General features: G+C 37.2%; 1 protein-coding gene across 1 annotated transcript; it reads right to left on the minus strand.

Annotated features, from left to right (window-relative positions):
* Positions 1-6,200: 6,200 nt before the first annotated feature.
* IL33R (interleukin 33 receptor) lies at positions 6,201-22,240 on the minus strand. Its single transcript, XM_010225591.2, has 10 exons — positions 22,175-22,240; positions 20,293-20,491; positions 19,840-20,008; positions 19,598-19,760; positions 17,026-17,094; positions 16,110-16,242; positions 15,866-16,017; positions 10,431-10,574; positions 9,829-9,987; positions 6,201-6,614 (listed from the first exon to the last, which is right to left on the minus strand). Exons 1-10 carry the CDS (start codon positions 22,236-22,238, stop codon positions 6,268-6,270), a joined length of 1,599 nt encoding a protein of 532 aa, XP_010223893.2. The 5' UTR covers positions 22,239-22,240; the 3' UTR covers positions 6,201-6,267.
* Positions 22,241-22,492: the final 252 nt, after the last annotated feature.

Genomic DNA, 22,492 nt, shown 5'->3' on the forward strand with positions numbered 1-22,492 from the left:
AGGAGACATCATGTAGACCTGGCATTTTTTGCATATTTTACTGCTGAGGTAAAAAATCCCTGAAAATCTTTACTGCCTCTCCACATTTGGCTTCTTCGTCACAGATTGAAATAAGATGTATATAAAGGCAATCAGATCCTTACCTAATGCAAATAAGCACAACTTTAGGAAAGTCAGATGCAAAACTGACCACTACGACTACTTCAAAGGTGTGTGCATTTTGCAGTGCTACCTTGCCCCGCACATGTATGATTCAGTACAAGATTTTAAAACTTAATAATAACTTTAAGCCTTTATATCATGAAGTTAATAATGATTTTACAGGAAAGTTGAAAAATAATCTACAGCCAAGAAATAAATTGGAGCAAAATGTTATCAGCTTTTTACTTTGACAGACTGTCTCAATAGTAATAGCCTGGAAATATCCATTTTGTTTTATTCACACTTTTACAACAGTATTTTCCATGAGCTGTTCTCACATGCATTTGCTTTCATATCCTTTTGAAATACTCTCAAGTTTATGAACTTTCACCTGTGCTATAGAAAGCACGGTGATAAATTAGTGCTTTCAGCTAATGCCATAGCTAGCTAGCTAATAGCATAGCTAGCTAGGTACATAAAGGAATGTAGAAAGAGAGGGATGTTCACAGTTTTAAGTCCTCAGATGAACCCAATTTTTAATAGTGAAGAAATACACAAGTAATAAAGAAGTAACTAGACTGTGAAAATAACCGCAGAGCAGGGCAGCAGCCTGTTCTGATCATGATGCAAATGGAAATTCACAGCAATATTGGAAAACGAGTATTTCTCTGAGTTATGACTGCCTAAACACTAGAGAAAACCAGTTACTTATCACAGTCTTTCCTTTCCATCCAACACGCTCTACGCTGAGCTAACTGAAAATCTAAACTGTGAAACTATTTCCGTCACAAATAGGAACCCAACATCCAACTCTCACAACCATGTGCTAAGACTGTTCTTCACTTCTAACTGGTAACCTGTAACTGGTAATTTTGTTAATCTGCTTTTACTACATTTTTGTACCTGTCAAATTAACTCTTGGTAGGTGCTATGTTGCATTCATACTTTTCCAGCATTATCTGTCCCTGATGTCCAAAAGCATGTTGCACACTCATCACACATCTATAAAAGCCTTGTGTGATCTTCAGAAGTTTTGGAATCTGCAGGTTTTTCAAACTTTCCTCACACTGCATAATCAGAGAATAATTTAGGTTGGAAGGGAGCTCTGGAGGTCATTAAGTCCAACCTCTTTCTCAGGGCCAGTCTTGAACTGCCGAGTCTTGACTAACTCCAAGAGTGGAGATTCCGTTCTCTGTAGACCAGTCCCACTATTTGACTATGTTTATGGTTAAAAAAATTCTAGTATCTAATTGATTTAACTATGTTCCATGTTGTGCCTGTTGCTTGTTTTGTCTCGTCACTGTATTTCAGTGAGAAGAGTCTGGGTTCGTCTTCTCTATAACTTTCCATGACATTCTTGTAAACAGATGCATCTTCTCCCTGTATGTTCTTTTCTCCAGCCCATCAGGACAGTCTTCACTAGACTCATTCCAGTGAGTCAATGACTTGCTTGCATCACGGGATGCAAAATTTGACATCGTCCTCTGGAGCTTACAAATGCTGAATACAGGTGAATAGTTGCTTTCCTCAAGTCGCTGGGTGACACCCTTGCCAATAAAACCAGAATGTGGTTGGTTGCCTTTGTCATGAAGGCAAACTGCTAGCTCAGGTACAGCTTGTTGTCCACCAGGATTCCCAGTCTTTTTCCACAAAACTACCCTCTGCTAGGTTGGCCTCCAGTTTACTTTGTTGAAATGGAGTTGTTCCAGGTTCAGGACATTGCAGTGTGCCTTCGCTGAACCTTCTGTGCCTCTGTCAGCCCGTTTCTCCAGCCTATGGTTGTTGTTCTAAACAGCAGCCTTAAGCCCAGTGTGTCAACCATCCTTCCCAATCCAATATTGTTTTCAAATCTGCTTGGTGCTCCTCATCCCACAGCCAAGATCATTAATAAGGAAATCAAGCAATACCAGTGCCAGGATAAGTACCCGATGGACACCATTGATGTTTGCTGGGCTGTTTGTTGGGCTTTGTATGCCAATTACAATCTGCCAATCCATCATTGATGTTTGGTGCAGCCAGTCCACTTTTACCTTAACCTACTTTTCCTGCCCATATCTCACCAATTTGTATATAAGGATACTGTGGATATTGCAGGAGACTATGTCAGAGGCCTTGCTAACTTCAAGATATGCAGCATCCAGTGCTCTCCCATTGTCCACAGCACGGTTGGTCACTGTGCACATGATTTGTTCCTTAAAAAAAACATGCTGGCTGTTCCCAGTCACCTTCTTGTGATTCATATGCTTGGAAATGGCTTCCATAATGATTTGCTTCATATCCTTCAAGGTACTAAGATCCACAAATAGTAGGAACATTTTTAAAGAATAAATTAGAAGGAAATAGATTATAACTTTAGTAAGAAATTGGCATGTAATTCAAGCTTTAAAGCACGAAAGCTCATAAACCACAAAAGTATAGACCACTCATATATGCTCAAATTCCTATCACAGCCTCTGTAATTTTTCAACCCCTCAAAAAGTCAGGAACATACAGTTGTACGTGTATAACTTTTCTATAACACATGTTATCAATTTTGTGTATTATCTTCCAAACAAACTTGGCCAAGCCTGTAAGATGTTGATGTTACATGCACTATACATAATAGCTTTCCTCAAAAAGAGTCTTTCTACTGGTCAATCTCTTGGTGCTCACGAATGTGAATAAAAGGAAACGGTTCTGTGGTAGCAAACAGAATTGGTGCAGTGTAGGCAAAAGTCTCCCCGGAGGAAGAGAGGCTGGCCTGTTTTTGTAATAGCAAGCGAAAACGTGAGGGGTTAGGACAGAAGGATATAGGGCTTTGAAGGATTAGATTGCTGCTATTTCAACTGAGATATAGATACATGAATGAGAGGGGTGCTCTTGCACCGTGTGTGGCAGGAGCAACAGCCAGGCTGACTTTTCAGGGCTGTGATTTAGATGAAGAAGCAACCTCAGATCTGAGCAATATTTCTTATGGCCAAACCATGTTCACATGAAAGGCTGGTTTATATTAAATATATAGCATATTCTATTTGCTATGGGAAGTGCAGCTATCATACTTCATATTAGCAGGAGCTAATTTTAGTTCCACTGAAACTACCGGTAGTTTCACCACTGACGTCAACCAGCCTGCAAAGTCAATGCTCGTTCCTGTCTTTTTTTTGTCTTTTTGTCCTGTTGTTTTTTTTTTCTTTATTGTCTGCAATGTATCGTATCACTTGTCAGATATGTGGTATTCAGAGATTAAGAACATATAACTAGGGATGTTTAACTCAGTTTGATTGCAGTTACATGGCAGATAGACGCTTCTGCTCCTTCAAAAAAATATATATGGAAGCAGTGATACTTCAAAGCCTTGTCAGTCACCAGGTACCAGTGCCATATTCTGAGATGCCATTAAGAGGGGATGTTGTGTTGGTTTCAGGAGATTACAGCAGGCACATGCTGAGAATTTCACTATGTTGATTGCTATTGCAATTCCCAAAATGATTTATTTTTAGTTGGCCACAATCTCTGGATACCTTGCCATCCACTAGATGGCCCACTGACTCTTCTTAATTAAATTCTGAAAGCAGATCTGCTCTCGGGGCAAAGGGCATATCAGGATAACAGGGATGGCACAAATCAGAAATAAAAGGTCATTAAACACATAAGTGAATAATCTAAATCTGTAACCAAATGACCTTGACTACAAACAATCTTATTCCATTTAATGTTTAAAGCTTAAATATTCAAAGTGAGTCTTTTATCAGTGTTTTAAGGTGGAAAAAGGGATATTTTGCAAAGGGCGATCTCTCCCTTTATGCCGTTGTAATTCCATAAAGGCAGATTCTATGGTATATTTTATATGTATTCAAGACAATATGAAAGGAAAATGGAAATTTTTGTTAAAAACACGTTTTGTATATTTAGATTCATCTTACATTACAATGTTACAAAAGTACACCAGACTGCTTTTTGTGCTTTCACTTTAACACTGTAGTGGTGATAGCTTAAGATAGGCATTAATTTTAGTGCATACCTTGGATTTCCATACCGCAAGGAATATAAAAAGAAGGGGCATCTGCAGCATTTCTCTATCATTATTATAATTGCATACTTACTTTTTCTCTAAAGAAGTTCTTTGCCATTCTAAGAATTTAACCCCTTTTCTTTCTGACAGGGCTCTTCGCTGCTGGTAAATCACCTTAAGAGTTGTTAGATTATAGTCTTAATCTCTTTTTCTTGGCTGGCCATGAAGCCAGTATCATCACAAGAGATATTTAATGGGTCTGTTTTTAACCACCCTAACTACATGCCTGGTTCACAAAAGTCAAGGAAATATCACTTGGTTTTAGAACAACTTGATTCTGTGCTGACCCCTTGCATTTCTGCATTGTATTTTCTCTTCCATTGGTTTTATTGCTTTCCAACCTCAAAATTCATCTCAAATCTATTGTTTCTAAGGTTTCCTGTTATGATCTTTTCTTCATTATAAGTGCTCAGATCTCAACCAGTCTTAAAAATAGCCCTTGTAATGGCCTTGGAAGTGAATGGCTTTTAATGGTTTTGTGAAAAAGTCTTTGTAGTGAAAAGCAACCACTTTTGCACATGTTTTAGTATTAATATTGTTTCTGAGGGAAGTAATGGCACTTCAGGAGCCACCAAAACACAGACCCTGGTTCAACCTGTAATAAACTAATTTTCTTATACTATCGCAAATTCATTCCACGGAGCTACCAAATAGACATTGAAGTTCATGAGGTTCATTGATGGATCTTCAGGGACAGGGCTCAATACTAGGTATGAAGAAACAAAACTAAAATGCAACGTCAATGTTTTATGGCTTTGTTGAAGTGAGTAAAAGACCATGGATGCTTGATAATTTAAAGAATCAATGAAAATCTGTTTGCCATTGATCTTTTAATTTCACATTGAAAAACAAACCTATACATATATATTGCATATCCTTTCTTTCTACTCCTAACAGTAGTACATGAGTCTGTAGATACATACTTAGTAAACACAGAGTATACAAAAAAAGGAATGGACTTGTCTGTTTTGTTAGCCTGCATTGGCAAATTAGATGTTCTGCCTCTAATTTTCAATTTAGCAGGCTTGAAGTTCAAAATCAAGTCTTCTCACACTTTATGAAAATTTCTGTTTTTAGGAAGCTAAAATCATTAATACCCCTAAGGATGTATATAGAATATGCTTTGTACATACACCCATGACCAGGTATAGATTTGGTCTTTGTAACTAAGAATATTAGAAGAATTTGTAGCCAGGCATAAGGTCAAAGCAGAAAACAAAATGTTATCACTCGTTGCTGGAAAATGCAGTCAGTCACTTCTTCAGAAAACCTAAAGGAATGCTAGCAGTGCAAAAATATATATATTAAATTTAAAAAATCTATCTGCATATATAATAACAACAATAAAAATTAAAATACCATTTTTTTCTCTATTTGTTCTACTTATATATTTAGCAGTTTTAAATGTAAAATCACTTTGTAATATTGCAATAGAGTCAAATATATTCTTGTTTATGTGAGATACAACATACATGTAATTTATATATAGTAATATGTATTCATTAGTTTCCTATAAATGTGCACTTAAAAAAGTAATGTACTCATGTCAATTTCTGAAGAGCCCTTTACTAAGCCATTCCCAGTCAGGAAGACTCAGGTTTTGTAATATGACTGTTATTACTGAATCAACAAGAAATAGGTGGTGGTAGAAAGGAACAAAAGCAAAACACTATAATTTCTAGTAGAATAATTTAGAAGACAGTTATCAAATAAAAAGCATTTGATACATAATGCAAACCTGCAAAATATTCAGTTATTCAGAATGAAAACTCTCAGTTATATGTATATACAGAAAGATTGTTTCCCACATAAATTCAGATCATAAATGCTGCACTCAGTCCAGATGATTTGTTTACAGAATTCTGATGCCTCTGACAAACTCTGTTGAGTTCCCCAGAGATGCCTTTTTAGTTTATCTTATCTTTATCCAATTGAAAGATTTAAAAAAAAAAAAAAAGGTGAAAAAAACACAGCCAGACTTCCATACTGCAAAATCCAACATCTACTGAAAGGAAAAGGCGATGTAGGTGCATGGTTTAAGCTAATAATATACCAGATTTTCTTAGACTCACTATTCACTTAGCATTAGCTGAGCATGAAGTCTTGTGTGCCAGGGGCATACGGTACCTCACATGTTTCCAGAACTTTGAATTGGATGACTGTGGGTGTCCTGTTGGCATCTCTTTCCATTTGATGGTACCTTGTTGCTTAATGATATACCTAAGAGATTCCTGAAGCTGCTCATAGTTCCCAATTGCCTCCATTTCCAGAAGGATCACCTTTGTATCATTTTGAATGAGGGCATTGTAAAAAGCAATATGCTGGTCATAAGCAAGATCTTCACAGTGAATCGACTGGAGTGTTAGAATGATGATCAGCCGTCTGCTCTTCTGTATCCTCTTTTCAATTGCACTGGCTATATCTAAAAATGTACAAGAATATGAAGAGACGGTGAAATCTCTTTTATAAACTCTTTTGTGTTCAGGCGTTCTGTTTTTGTTGCTTTTCAACCAGAAACAATCTGTCTCATTTCAATCATCTGATGTAGTTTTTTCACTAGGAAAAAAAAATGAAGACCTCACAGTAATCAAAGTTTAAATTCAGATATTCTCTTTAACTAAAACCTTATTATTTTAACTATAATTGGGAATTGGGATTTATGAACAGATCCTGCAATACTTACTAATGAAAATTAGCCATTTGGGAATGTTTCAGTGACTATAATTTCTAAGAAGAGCCTTATTTACTTGTAGCATCTCCTGAGCTACAGCATCCTAATTTATATGCTAACCTGCATATTGTGTTGGCATCCATCCTGCTGCCTCACCTAGCGCCCCATCAGTGTGCATAGAGCACTCACGAAACAAGTGTCCTAAGTGTTAAATAACTATTCTGCAAGTCTGGAGAGGGCACCTGTGGCATTTATCAGCATGATAAAGAGTGTTTTTCCGTTTGCCCACTGCCGAGTTAGGAAGGGCTAATCAACCACAACTAGGGAGTGATGATGGAGGATTATGCCTGGGGAACTCAAGAGCTGGTAAACCACAAGAGAAACATCTTGAAAATCAACCCTCCAGGGGCTGTTGCTCTTCATGACTTGCCACGATGACTGTGTGAGGTTTGAGGTGCAATCCATTGTGCCCAGAACTGAGAGACCCTAGAACTGAGAGGGTACATTACTTTCCATTGGGGTGTATGATGACTTGTGACGGGGGAAGGATGGGCTGTGCTGCGAGTCTTTCAACTGTAGAATTAATTGTGACCAGTTTTGTGAGTGCAAGAAGTTCATATGGGTTCAAAGAGTAGCAGAAAATGCTATGAAAGAAATACCTATGGAAACTTATTACACACAAAAAATCCAGCCTCTGAAGTCCACAAACTACTGGAAGAATACAGCAGAGGAAACTTGTCTTGTTCTTCTTTTTTTACCAGCTCTTTCCTTAGGGCAACTGTTAGATATAGGATACTTGTCTATGTGCAACAGTGGTCTAATTATTCCTATTCTTCTGTTATTTTCTTACGATTTTTTTGTATTACAGGTACAGCAGCTCTGGCAGTGTTAGACTCTGGCAAAGAACACAATTGGCAGCACAGTGGTGCCATCGCAGGAATAGAGCAGAAGGTGATGATGAAACTCCTGGGTTTACTCAGTAATACTTGTGTTTGGACCTCTTCAAACAATTGTTATACTGCACCAAATACCATTTATCACTATGACCAGAAAAACAAAAGGAATGCAAATTCAAGAATGCAAATGGGAGCCCAGAATATGTGCAGTGATGTTCTGCACTTGGATCGTTCTGCTTAACTTTTTGTATTATTGGGAGAACATACACTTGGATCGTTCTGCTTAACTTTTTGTATTATTGGGAGAACATAAGTTACAAGCTAAAAAAAACTCTGCTCTGGAACTAAGAGTTGTGAACACTTCTCAAAATGATAATTCCATTACCTATCACTCAAACGGAGTTTTCTTGCTTAAAATACATGTAGTCTTGCAGTAAAAAATATGATTCATCAAATGCCATGATACATGCTCAGGAAAGATCACAGTAACAAGGAAGTATTCATTTAAAATACTCCTGATTAGTTCTGCACTTAGCATGTTTTCAATTTAAGGAGAATCAGGTAACCTCAACAGAAGAGCAGAAGATTGACCTTTTGAGAAAAAGCAAGGGATAAACTAGAATCAAGAGAGACAGGTGACTAACTAAGACAAGAAAGTGTATTAACTAAATATCCAATTGTGTGGAAGCAGCGAACTTTTAAGTGCTCCAAGTGACAGGCAGACTCTGGATTTCTCTTTCACTCAAGTGAAAGCATTTTTGGGGAAAATAATGGATAAGGAAAGGCTATGTGGATAGGAGGCTGTGAAAGTAAGTAAGAAGAGAGAAGAAAAGACAGCAGTCTTTTCAGAAGACTGAGATCAGATTGATTAAATCCAGTGAAAGATATTCGCTTTCCAAGGATGAATGGCAGTATGAGTCTTCTCTCTGGCAAACTCCTGATTTAGAGTCACCAATTTATGCACTTGTACAATAAAAACATCTTACTTTTCAGACATTTGTTGGATTTCCTGTTAGTCCAACAGTCTTTACCTCTCTGTATGTCATGCACAGTTTTCTGTGTGATCATACTCCATAAACCATAGCTGAACAGTGATGTCCCAAAACAAATTATTTTCCTGTCCCTAATCACTTGAATGGGTTTTGTAAGCTTTTGTCATTGATAGTTTCATGAGCTAATGTCAGTTCCTTGTTCTTTATTTGGTATACTGGATATGGCCTGGCTCAGCTACCTGTGGAGCCTTTTTTATGTCTTTTGTCTTTTTGGCAGAAGATTTGCCGCTCACCAGAAGAGGAGATCAAGGATTTTATCCCAGCTAAAAGCAGATGAATGATTCCTGGCCCACTGCTGATCTCAGAGTTGTGTAATTGAAAATGTGTCAGGATCAACTTTGTGACTTTATTCTGACAGAGGGAGAACATGCAGTTCTCTGCTAACACACATAACATCAGACCACAACAGGATAAATGGACATGTCAGCTCTGGAGGAAGGCTGAAAGCTTGCCAGCATAAGAGATAATGTAGAGATATCCATACGGGGGAAAAAAAAAACAGATTAACTTTACATATTAAATCTGGTTTGGAATACAAGCAGAATGGAATGAAGAATACAAACTGCCTCCTTGATTAATACTGGAAATTGTGTCAATTGAAAGTAGGTTAGTTCAGTAGCAGAAGTTGAACTTCCTGTAACTTAAACACCCTTGTCAAAGGTTAAAAAACCCTTGGTGATAACAGCAGGATCAGTTTCTCAACTTAGTCTGTGGTTTTCTGCTCTTCAGTTTCTTGTAGACCTGCTCATGCATGCTTTGTTTGTGGCTTTGCCTGGATAATGACTATGCAGGCCCCTACCCAAATATGTATGACCCAAGGAAGTTGTAAATAATGTGTGCTACTACCCTACAGCTTCCTTTCCTTAGATCACCACAAGAATAGCACCATTTTGTTACTTTGCCTGAAAAAAAAAAAAAGTGTAAAGTGTCAACCTCCTATACTCCCAAAGGATAGTAGAATTGTAATTCACTCCAACTTTACTAGTCATTTAGTGCCTAATGCAGTCTGAAACTTGCCTTCTCCAGGGCATATATCTCTCCCATAAATGCATAATTTATATCCACATTCATTTTCTAGAACATCTGGTAGAATTTGGTAAACAAAATTTTCCACAAAGTTAGCTTCACTGGTGTGGCTTTTGGGGTAGATAACATACGCATCATATATCTTCCCATCTGTGAGGTAGAACAAGAAGAAAGTCATGGCATTAACATGGATTAGAGCTGTATATTGCACACAAAGTATTGTCTATTAAAATTGAATAAGAGTACTAATCTGAATAATACATATCATTGGACACATGTTTGGAAAACAGAGACTGTCCATATTTGATGTCTTCTGTGCTCAGTTGTTTGTTAGGTGCATTTGCAAATTTGAGGAAACCAACCTTACTGTTATGAAGGCTGTATCCAACCTATGTAGAGTAAGAATTCAATTGCCCAATGCACATTAGGATGAAGCAGAGATGAAGCTCAGCATTTGTTATTTTAGTAATAACTGTATTTTAATAATAACTGTTTTTAGTAATAACTGTTAACAGTGAAAGACAAGAAGGGAGGGGAGGCGAGGGGAGGCGAAGGGAGGGGAGGCAAGGAGAACCCTTCTGTACAATTCTTACCATCCTTGACTGGGTAGGGTTGAAATATCTTCCGATACAATAGTACAATATCAACTCGGAAAGACTGATAAAGTACCACAGAGACTGATATTATTATTAACAGAACTAGAAATCCTATGATCATGAGGACACTGGGATAATTCCCTGCAAAGAAGAAAAAGAAAGCATTAGCTGTACAGAAGTTAACGTGAGGGCTGCAGCCTCAGCCTCTCACACCCTTCCTTCCAGTATGGCTTTAAGGAGATCACAACAGACAGCAAAACATTTTCCTTCCAAGTTAGTGTAGCCAAAGAGAGACCCGCTGCACCTCTGTTTTCCAGAAGCATCCTAAGCAGAGTGTAACTAATTGTTGCTTGTTTTAAACACAGAAGAAGTATATACTAAAATACCATAGTGGGCAACAGTTTTAAAAGTATTTTGTCACACTGCAGCACTGTCAACTAAACAACAATATATGTGCATCTGTAACACAGCTGAGTATCAAAAATGTAAGTAGCCACATATGGGCAACCAGAGATTTGTGGTATAGATGTACAAAAGGTATAGAGAAGTATGTGCAAATAATAAAATCTGCAAGATAAGAACAAAGCATGCAAAACAAGTAGGAAATCAGAGCAAGCCCTCTTCATAAAAGTAAAACAAACTACTTTGGAGGCAGGTGAGATTCTCCTCCTCCTTTTCTTTTGGGGAGCACAAAATACCCATGAGAATCAGAAAGAGTGGTCACCCACTTCCGTTCTAGCCTCCCTCCTGCAAGAGCTCTTGGATCTGGTCCTCAGAGAGTATCAAGGGCTGCAGCCAACAGTTCTGTGCTATTGTGCTCACAGCCAAATTTGGATAAGGTTGTGATTGACCCTCTTCTGGGAATAGATATTCCAGAAGAATATCTATTCTCCCATAACAGTCCAAATTTCCCCTTATTCTGTAATCCATGTAATTAAGTCCATGTAGATGTGTACATTCTTTACATGACATCTGGTCCTGATACAGTAAGAGATGATGGAAGCTAGAAGCAAGATAATTTCTAACTACCTCCAACCTTATGTTAGAGAGTTCAAAAACTTAAATCCACAGATTGTTAGAGCCACAAAGATGAAGAAGTCATTTTTGTCTTATGTTCTGTCTGTATTAAATTCGTCAGGGTTACAATACTGAACCACTATGAATTCCAGGTAGTCACATTTGAAATTAAAATATCAAAGAATGTATACAGCACTTATACAAGGAGGATGCACTATCCCTTTGAAGGGAAGAGTAATGACAACTCCCACTTAGTAGAAATTTGCTCCAAAGCAAGTAGAAGATACGAATGGCCATTCTTCTCGTTATTAATGTGTGGACTTAGAGCACTTCTGTATACATTTTCTTTTTAACGGCTAAACAAATGTAAGAGATTTCCATTTACAAACCCTCTTCTTTGCCTATTTATTCCTGCCCAGTATGACAATTCATCACCCATTATTTGTAATAATACAACTGCTTTGGGCCTTTTCTGGATTTTCTTGGCCATTTAAAAAAAAATAAACATCATACCATGAGGTGCCTGATGAAGTTTACCTGCACCAGAACTGGGAAGTCTGGGGAAAACAACCCTCCAATAACATTAATTTGAGCAAGCAAACTACCAGTTGCTTTTATAGTGGAGTTTGGCCTGCCTGTAGCAGCAACTATGTCAATGATACCTAGGAAGGAATGCTGCCCCTATGGACTTCTTCAAATTTATGATTTGATCAATTTTCCCCATTAATACATGCACAGATGATATCAGAAAACTCCTCTCACTACCTGTTGAGGATGATCAAAGGAGCGGAGATTGATACTCTGTTCATGAATAGTCTTTAAAAATACATATCTGCTCACACACAATAAATAAATAAAATAAAAAAATGAGAGACTAAAGAAAATAAGTCAGAAAAGAACATCTGAAGGTATCTCTGAAAGGATGCTGAAGAATTGATGTATATATATGCACAACTTAATTGGTTTTGCAGTTGAACACATCCAGAAAGAAAAGGCAGAGAGCTGGATCTGGAATTTCTGTCCAAAAGCATCTGCCAGTGAAGAGTCAAAAAGTTAAATAAGCCCAGTGTTAAACATATGTGTGAGGAAGAACAGAGTTGATGTTATGGGCTGAACTCTATCCGGCATGATGGCAATTTCTGGCATCATACCTAGCAGTGAATTCACAACAGGATTTGTAGTTCTCTAGCCATTTTACACCTGTTTGTGAATGAGAAGTGAGCAACACAAACCCAGGAAGGAACAAGATGATACTTGCAGGTCAGACCCATGTAATGCCAGTGATTTAATCACCTCTAAATGAAGACAGACCACAAGAAGAAGCCAGTGGCAGCTTATATTTTACTTAGAATGGAAGAATTTTGGAGATACTCAAGACAATCCTTGTATTCCCTAGAAGACAAATTAAAGGGATGCTGAAGCAATTTTCCTATCCTGACTCAAGCACCTGGCAAGACTAGCTATTAGAAGAGGAAGAAAAGGGAATCAAAAGTTGTCACAGATTCCTCAGCCTTACAATGAGCAGAGACACCAGCACCACACAAAGAGTTATTCAGAAGATCTCACTGCACATCTTGCAGTAGAGAAGGGATGTGTAATATGTGATGATCATCATTTCTGGGATTAGAAAGGGAAACACAGGACTGAAAGATATGGCAGGAAATGAGGCAGACCATATTTTCTGCGTAGGACTAAAAGACATCAGGAATGTTTTTAAAACATTAAGGAGTCAGGAGACAGCAGAGAATCTCAGGAGAGATAAAGAGCGAGGAAAGATGGGAAATTGTGTAGCAGAATGGTTCTATATTGCCTGGGAAAGATCAAAGACTGTGCAGAGGATGGATGAGAAAGAACTTCCTTAGCATGAGAAGAAGCAGCCTCTTAATGTAGCAGTAGCAGCTCAAAAATGTGGACATAGGCCCTCCCTGATGGGATAAATGAGAGCAAGAAAGTAGTTTTAGAAACTGTCAAAGTTTGTAGCCAAATCCTCATTAAAATTTTGCTATTAAAACAGTGAAATAATTTGTCAGAACTCCCTGTGATCTGACAAAGTGGAAAGACAAATTGTTCCTCATCTGGCTAATACCAAATCACGCCAAATAGAGCTGACTTCATTGCATTGTTTCTGGTAAACTGACATGCTTAGATTATGTCTAAAGAAATAATTAGTTTTTTCAGCAGACACTGAGCAGCATTTATCTCATATTTAAAAAGACAAGTGAAAAGAAACTCTGGGGATAAATACTAGCTTCTTTCCTGTACTTTTCTTCACATACATGTAAATATGTGTATATTTACATAACATATATTCTAAACTGAAAAACTTTTTTTTTCCTGTGAAAAGTTAAGCGGCTTTGCCAGTCACAACCTTTCCTGGCAGTATTAAGGGTATATACATGTTTGCCATGGAGATAAAAACAAAGAGCTGTCATCACCCTTGCCTGTGAAAGAAACTTGTTGTTTTTTTCACTGTTCTGTTTAGCAATTTTAATTTTTATGTGGATTACTATTGTTATCAAAACAAATTATTAATTCATTATAATGATTTTGCTAACAATGAATTAAAGTATTTAATAATAACTCAGAAGTTTTGAATTAATTCCCCGTTTACACTGAAACTTTCTGTGTGATGGGCCAAATCGCTCATTCAGCAAGTTTTTGAAGAGACTGTTTATTGCTGTAGGACTGAAGAGGTTGTAACAGAGAGAAGCTCTGTGTGATCACCTACATTATCTTCACTTTCTCCCTTACCCTGTCATCTGTGCTACTGCACACCACTTAAAGAGTTCACGAAATGCCCCCCTAAATTGCCTGGTTTCTGTATTAGATGGCAGAACATCTATTGATCTTTTTCTGCCTGTCAGAAATATGGCCTACAAATAATCATAATGTAAGCCTTACAGAATGTCTTGAGAAAAATCTAGAGTACAGAGCAAGATTATGTGTAAAAGCCTGTTAACACTGTAGTAAGTAAGTGGCTGATAAAAGGTAGACTGCAGAAAAGACAAAGGAAAAGCCACCGATTTTTTTAAAAATTTGCTTTTTCATTAAAGCAAAACAAGCAAATGAAAAGAACAGTACGCATTTTTATTGCATGTTTACAGGGCGTGAGGCACAAAGAAATCCCTGCAGCATTTTCATTATACTAGGCAGTATCTATACTATACTATATATACTACCTATACTAGTTAGGCTATCCCTGTTTTAGCATCAATATTGCTCAGCTGTGTGAGGAGCAAGCGAAGAAAACTAAAGCAGAGCATAACCATTTCTGAATGTAGCATCGCTTACACCAGCAGCAGTGAGTAGCAGAAGCAGCATCTTGGCAGTAGCAGCAACAAGGGGAAGGGAACAGACATCCACACAAAACAGGCAGCAGCAAAGTGGGTCACACTCAAGAGCTTTCATGAACGTTTACTGATGACCTATGGATAAAAACAAAATAAGATTTGCGTACAGAAGGAATCAGACTTATTGAATTACTTAATAGATACAGAATAGCAAATATATTTATTCCTTCATGTAGTCATTCTTTTGTGTAGTTTTAGAGGGTGGGTCAGTAAATGCAAATCTTACACCCCACCGTTTACTGCCCTTGCCTTTCTTTTTGTTGACAGAAATGACTAGAACCCATTCTTTAATACTGAAACCGAAAGAAAGTCTTCAGTGTGACACCACTATCTGGCACACAGTCAAGCGAGGGAGAGGAGGTAGTCAGATGTGGCAGAAGTTAATCACACCACTTAAATGTTCAACTAAAAAGCAAGTGACGGATGTGGTATGGGAAAGAGGAGGGGAAGGAACATGAAGGAAGGAAAGCAAACTGGCAAACTGGCAGCTGAAACCCTGCTTTTAAAGCTTTTTATTTTCTGTCATTGTTCTGCACTAGAAATTACAGTTTTATTCTTAAAAGAAGGTGAATGTCTGCTTCTCAAGAGGTATTTTTGACAATGTTGACAAAAGGAGAGGTCGGTTCTTTGCCAGGCACTCATTTACAGACGCTCCTTTATAACCCAAGTCCTTTTCCTATAGTAGATTGCATTAAACCAATGTGCTCCAAATTCAGATGCAATGCTCTCAAGGTGCTCTTGCCTTCAAGGCAAGAGAAACTTTCCGCTAAGTGGTATCATCCTAGAAAAAGGATATTCTTACTACAGAGCTAGAACATCATCCTGTTCTTCATAACCTCTCACTAGTATCATCTCAGTAAAGCCCGCTCCCTGGCAGAGGCAACTCCAAGAAATTCTGTGAACTAACGAAACCATAGAAGTTTTGCCTCTAACTTCAGGTCATAGCAGCCTCCTTTTTCCTTTTGTTAATAGAAATAATAACAATAATGTCACACACATAATTTTGACTTTTCGAATTGAGTGTAAAGACTGTAAGAGCATAAAATGAAAAAATCCTGCACTTACATTGAGCCTTCAGTTGTAATGTCACCGTGGCTTTTGTGTGTCCCATTTGATTCACTGCCACACATCTGAAATTTGCCTGAAGATCTTCCTTTTTTATTTCACTAATAAATAAAGTGGTCTCTCTATAATATTCCTTATTATGCCCTTCAAAACTAACAGAAAGAAAGAGCTGTTACTGTTGTCTGTTTAATAGCTGCGCACAGTTTGCACAGAAGAAAGATTATTCCATGTTATATGTACTTACCGAAAAGTTTCTTCACGAAATCTTGAAAAATCTAGTTTTTCTACTGGAATATCATTCACATCCCATGTGACAATATCTATAGGTGGTTTCTTAATCCCAAGGCGGGCCTGACATTTCAGAGACAAAGTGGCACCTGATCAAGATACAGAGACTTGTAAATATTTCATGAAGAAAACAAGTACAACTTTATTTCCCTTACAATGTTTTCTTCTACAAATCTTCACACTACCTTCCACTTTTGCCTTAACAATTTTGACTGATCCTCTGAATTAAAGCTGAAAAAGGGCACAAAGAAGATGCTTAGGAAAAAAGAGTAAAAGAAGGTTTAAACAAATGATTCACTGCAGCAAAAATAATTACAAAAGGAATTATTTATATTTGTGTTAGGTTAGGAAGGCAATATAGACTTCACTTGGTATTGCTTTACCCGCTTAAGTAATTACTCAGAAATAACAAAGGTAAATAGTGGTTTACACAAAAAATGTCGGGGAGGTGACATCATTTAATTTCAGTTTATGTTATTTCAGGTAAGACTGTGCTGCAAAAATAGTTAAAACTTCTCTGCAAAGAGTACTATCAGATAGTTTTAAGGGATTTAATCAAGGCCCTCTTACAGTTCATGGAGGCTGTTGCCCCTTCAACTGAGATGTGATAACTGGCTGGGTAAGTATCCTAGGCTATCACAGTGAAAACAGGATAGGTTGTTTAAATCCCCTTAAATTGCAACTTAAGGCCTTAATAGCTCTTCAAATATATCTAGCTCCATATCGCTGGCCCTGAGGTGATTTAAAACAGGTTGAAATTTTAGTACAGAAACATAGTGATAAATTCTATTATTAAATCTTCTTGAAAATCCTCAAGTTCATTACACTACCAAAAATGTTGTTTTAAAAAATGATTTTAAGTCTGTACTTACCAATATCCACTTCTATTACATCATTTTCTTTTGGAAATAAAATTTGAGGTGAAAGTGATGAGTATTTTACTTTAGAAATTAAGGGGAGAAAGAATGCACATATTAGAAAAATATGAAAATATATTTTATAAAATAATGAATGTATCTGTACTCTTACTCTACTATTACTTTAGCATGTCAAAGTAAAATTACAAACTAACACTACAGCAGTGTTACAGATGTCTTCTGGGAACACCTGATTTTACTCCTGTAAGCAAGCTTTTCTGAGGGTATGTATATGTGGACATACATTTTAATAGTTTTTAGGGTTTTTTCCCTATTTATTTATTTTTTTTACATTTGTTCATAAAAAGAAAGGAAAGATTTTATTTCCCCAGTTCTGTTGCACCAGCTGAGTGGAAAAAAAATACCAAATACAGTTATAGGTTTGTGTATTTTCTCAGTTGTTCTATGTTGTTCTTATGCAAAGCATAAATTTGTTTTTGAAAAGATGTGAAGAAATTCCTTCAGACATTTAAGAAATTACTCGTATCAATGCTATCAGATTCATGCATTATATGAAATGGAGACTCACTATCCTACAACCGCCTGTGTTCACCTTTGTTTCCCCCCATTTCTACAGCCTGACATCTGAGCATGTCCAAGTCCTGGCCTCCATACACTGTCTGCACACATCAGTTCAAAATTGCTTCCCAATACATCAGTCTGCCGTGACATTGAACGTCCCTCATCATAAACTTCTATGGTTTATGGGAACACTATTTTTCCATTGATATATTTACTTTCCCTCTCCAACAATAGCTGATACAAACAAGCCAAATGACATCCAGCCCCTTGACTCGATTTAGGCATTCAATTCTGGGGGATTTTTCCTCATATTGCATTTTTCTCCTTTTCTTGCCCTTTGTACTACCTATCTCATATTTCCCACTCCAGGCACTTTGATGGCTCATTGCTGTTTCCTCCTTAAGCTTTTCTTCCTCAAGGTACCTCTGTGAACCCCATAACCACAGTTCTCAAAAAAAAAGTGTAGGAATATATTTAACACCCTGGCTACAAGGCTGTCAGCAAAGCAATTCTCTTTCCTCATCCTAATTGTTTCTAATTTTCCTTATCTGGATCTAGAGAAAAACAACAGTGTCATAACTATATAACAATGCTAATTTCTTAAGAGGTTGAAGTCCCTCTGGGTCTATGTGGATCTGCGAGCAATAGGAGTTTGCTTGATTTACTTTACTGTCAACACCACAATTCTAAGGACTAATAAGAACTTGAGGAATTTGGTTTGAGGAATTTTGAATCTTACAAAAACTCTGCAATGTACTTGAGGGATCCAACTTAGTTTTAACAAGCTATGTTGCAATCCCTTCTTTCCACATTGATTAAAAAAAAATAGTCAAATTGGCTTTGAAATGAAAAGTGTTCCTGGATATGACAAAGGCTTCTGTGATTTTGGATGACTTTGTGCCAGATAAAAAACAGCAATATTCAATACAATTCAGACAGGAGAATGTCCTTGACTGGTTAGAAATGTTCAGATGAAAGTTCATTCAAATAAACCTGAAGGGTTAGGCAGATGGGTGTCATGTATATCATCAGTTTATTGCAGGGCAGAGGAGGAGGCACTACACTTCCTAACCTAAAGTATAGTAGTCGAACACAAACCTCTTCTACATAGCTCAGAATAATCTGAATGAAAAGGTGCACTGAGACCATGACACAGCAGCAAAACTGGAATGAAGGCTCCTATCATCTAAATCAATATTGTGACCACAAAGCTGTATGCCTTCCCACAGGAAAAAAAAATAAAAAGGCACTCTGATATCAATCTGCAAACAAATCTTATCTATTTTTACAATTAGAAGTAATCTAACTCCTTTTGCATTAATTTGATTTCGGACATATTTTGAAGTCTTGACATTTGACACAATCTGGAAGGGTTGACTGTTGGCATGCTCTACCCCCGACTGCCGTCCAAATACGAGGCCTCCCTGAGGAAACTGCATCCTAGAAGTGACCCCAAGGTCTCAGTCAACTTGGTTGTATTCCAAATAACAAAGCAGAATAATCATTGAGCTCCACTCCATTACTGCCTAGGTATATACCCCACTTCCTAATTGCTTCTTCCTAAGCAGAAAATGTCTCATTCAGGTCAAACCTACCAGCACGTGTTAACCCTTCTGTACAAGAAATGATAGCTGAGCCAGAGGTATTGAATTGTAGGCTATTAGCACATCAGTGATGCAATGAATCAGATCACCAGGTGATCCTCATTAGCTACCTTTCCCCAAAACAAATGGAAAATAGAGCTTTGTGGCACCCCACTAAGAGGACACCTCACTTCAGAACTGAGCACTGTCAGCCAGCCAGCAAAAACACAGTATGTAACCAGAGTAAGCAGAGACTTTTATTAAAAAAAAAAAAAAAAGAATTGAAGTCACATAAGAAGACAGCCCTATCCTACCGCACTTGGATTCTCATTCACAACATTCACATATGAAAAAGTTAATTTAAGATTCATTAGCTTTAAAGAGACAGGAATCTTTACCAAGCTAGAAAATCTCCAACTTACCATTACTTATGAAAATTCTTGTTGCTGATATATTAAAAACATTCCCATTGTGCATATAGGCAAATTGACAAGTATAATATCCATCATCCTCTTTTGTTGGACTATTAATAAAAAGATATTGATCTTTTTCAAAGTATCTCTCTCCTTGTAGAGGTTTGCAATCCTTGAATAGAGAGTTTTCATTATTTGGCTGCATACAGCTACTCACAGCTTTACAATTGCACTATCAGGGTTTTATTTACCTTATACCACTGGACAATAGTAGCATTCTTATAATTGCCAAACGTAGGACAAACAATTCTTCCTTTTCCAGTTTCATTTGGATAACGTATGTCACTTGGGAAACATATTGCTTGCTTGTCTGGATGTACCTGCACACTTATGTGGAACTTCTTTGTGACATTATTTGAACTTTAAAAGCAGAATAAAGATATGTAAATGACCACATATTTATATGGGATATACTGAATATTTGTCACAAATGTGAGTCTTGTTTTATAAACACATGGGTGATTATTCTAGTTCAGTTGCATTTTGATTGTTAGTTACCCTTTATAAAAATAACAATTGCAGAATGAAAGTTACAAAATAGATGAATGATGTTTACATAGATAGAAGAACAAGTAGAATCTATTATTAAGACGTGCAAGTTTTTTTCTACACTTACACATTTCATTTGTCATTGTTCTACTTACTAATGTGTAATACAAGTGTAGTTTCCAGAATCTTCTCTAGAAGTTGGAAGAAACCAAAGGAATCTTTCCAAGGAAAATATTCGTGATCCCTTTTCTTCTGCAGGAATTATTTTGTTAGTCTCTGTGTGATACCAGGTGACTCTCACATATGTCAGTGGGGGACATTTTATAACTAAAGCATCACCTTCCATTGCATCATCTGCAAATTGAACAAAAGATAAAAGATGCCAGATGAATTTAACCCATTAAAAGGCCATTGAAAACAGAAGAGAACTTGGCATTGATATCCCTGGCTGAGATTTCATTCCTTACATTTTATAGTTGTCTAATAGAAAAGCACATTTCAATCCCAGAGGAAGCCATGTATTCGCGCACTATATGCTGTGACTGTCCTGAGTAGCTTGGACCTGTTTGAGTGCAGGGCAACACCATTTTAACTAAAGCCACTTTAAGCCATCAGCAGGTTCAATGGCACAGCCCTGTTGTGGTGGCTGGGCACGTTCCCTGCCCATCAGCTGAGTCAGAGGAGACGCACAGACACTCTGCGTTTCCTTCTGCTAGCTCTGACAAGGGCGCAGTTGCCTTCCCGTAGGGGAATAACAACAAGCAATTAAGGAACAAAAAATGTCTTAAACTACCTTGGCAATTTCCAAAATAAATCTCAAGTCCTCGATAACAAATCACCTCCCCGCTGGGCAAAACTGTATGCTTAAAAATAAAGATCAAACTTTCATTGGCCATTTACAGCAAACTCATTCCCCATCGATGACTTTTTTTTTAAGCAAACATTGGCTTATGAGGCAAGTAATTTGTAAAAATAATAGATATTGTGTAAGACAGAAAAAATAAATAAATTCAAAGCAGACATACAAAAAATCCGATTTTTTTAAATTGGAAAATAGTGATTTGGAGTTGAAATGAATTTACACAAATCTTTATTTCAAGTCCTGCTACTATTCAAAAATGGAATTTAAATATAGGTCTTTCACAATGAAAAGCACTGGCTTTAGTATTGTACTACAAAGTTAACTTACCTTAAATTGGCCTAATGCACATTTATTTCTACAGCATGAAAGAGCTTTAGAGCTGCTTATTAAGTGAAGAAGAAATTTAAGACATTCATTTTTTCTCCTTCAGGTAAAATCTAGTAGAAGAAAGCCTGTAGACAAGATCTCGAAAACAAACACCAAAAAGTGGAAAGTGCTGGGAGTATGACACTAAGTCTTTTTTTACGTCTTTTTTAAGACTCTTTTTTAAGTCTGAGGGTATTTCAACTTTTGAATACTGCAACTGGTCCAGAAAAACTTTAAATACACCATATTGACAGTTCCCAGATATGAACTGGGTGCTGAAAATTGATACTCTTAGGTGAAATTTAAATTAATTTTGGAGAAAAAAAAAAAAAAGGATGAGAAAATCAGCAAGGCTGGAGATTGAGAAAGTTGGTAGAGAAATACAATAAGTCGAGGAACAAGAAAAGAGAATCAAATAAAGAATAATGGGGAAAGTCTCCTGACCAGAAATAACACTTTGAAGTATTATTCTCACTTTTGGGCTGGATAGATATGTAGGTGCACAAGTCAGGTGGTAAGTCTCTCTATCTGCTGAACAGCTGGATTCTGCTCTGGATCTCTTTCTGAAGATCTGTCCTTCCCTACTGGTGTTACATACAGTCTTGTTTCCAAACTCAGATACATGAGTCCTGCAAACATAGTGAATTGCCGCACCGAGAAGGGAAAACATTTGAAATACAGCGTTCTTCAAGAAAACAGTAGAGGAGGAGAGAGAACAGGGAGAAGATGAAAGGCCTCATCTACATTCAAGGATATCAAAAATGTAAATTAGCATTCATATTGAAAAACCGAGAATATGGGGGACTTACGTGATTCTGATGTCATGGAAACCAAGAAGAAAGCAGATAGGAAGATCAACTGAAGACACCACATCCTATTTCTAATCAAAAAGAAAAGCAATGATATCTCAGAGTATATTTTGTCTTTCTCAGTTATGCCATTGCCATGTTACTGATATGCATCTCTTAAGAGATAACTGTCATGTATTGATAAACTGAGTCATATGAGGAGCTCTGTACAGAAGGTGTGTGTGTGTGTGTCCTTATCACTATTTTTGCAGGTTTGAGACTATTGCATCAAGCTATAGCTGATGTTTCTTCAGAATCTCTGTTAGGAGATAATTGAAT

Source organism: Tinamus guttatus, unplaced genomic scaffold (assembly GCF_059628265.1).
Source record: "Tinamus guttatus ecotype Peru unplaced genomic scaffold, ASM5962826v1 Tinamus_guttatus_pri_ptg000002l, whole genome shotgun sequence".
In the NCBI taxonomy this organism is placed as follows: Eukaryota; Metazoa; Chordata; class Aves; order Tinamiformes; family Tinamidae; genus Tinamus; species Tinamus guttatus.

Coding starts and splice junctions, on each gene's coding strand:
- IL33R (XM_010225591.2), bottom strand. CDS start 22,238: ATGTGGTGTCTTCAGTTGATCTTCCTATCTGCTTTCTTCTTGGTTTCC. Junction 20,492..22,174: donor TTCCATGACATCAGAATCAC/GTAAGTCCCCCA, acceptor TTCAATTTGCAG/ATGATGCAATGGAAGGTGAT. Junction 10,575..15,865: donor ATTACAACTGAAGGCTCAAT/GTAAGTGCAGGA, acceptor TCTTCTTTGCAG/GGAATTATCCCAGTGTCCTC.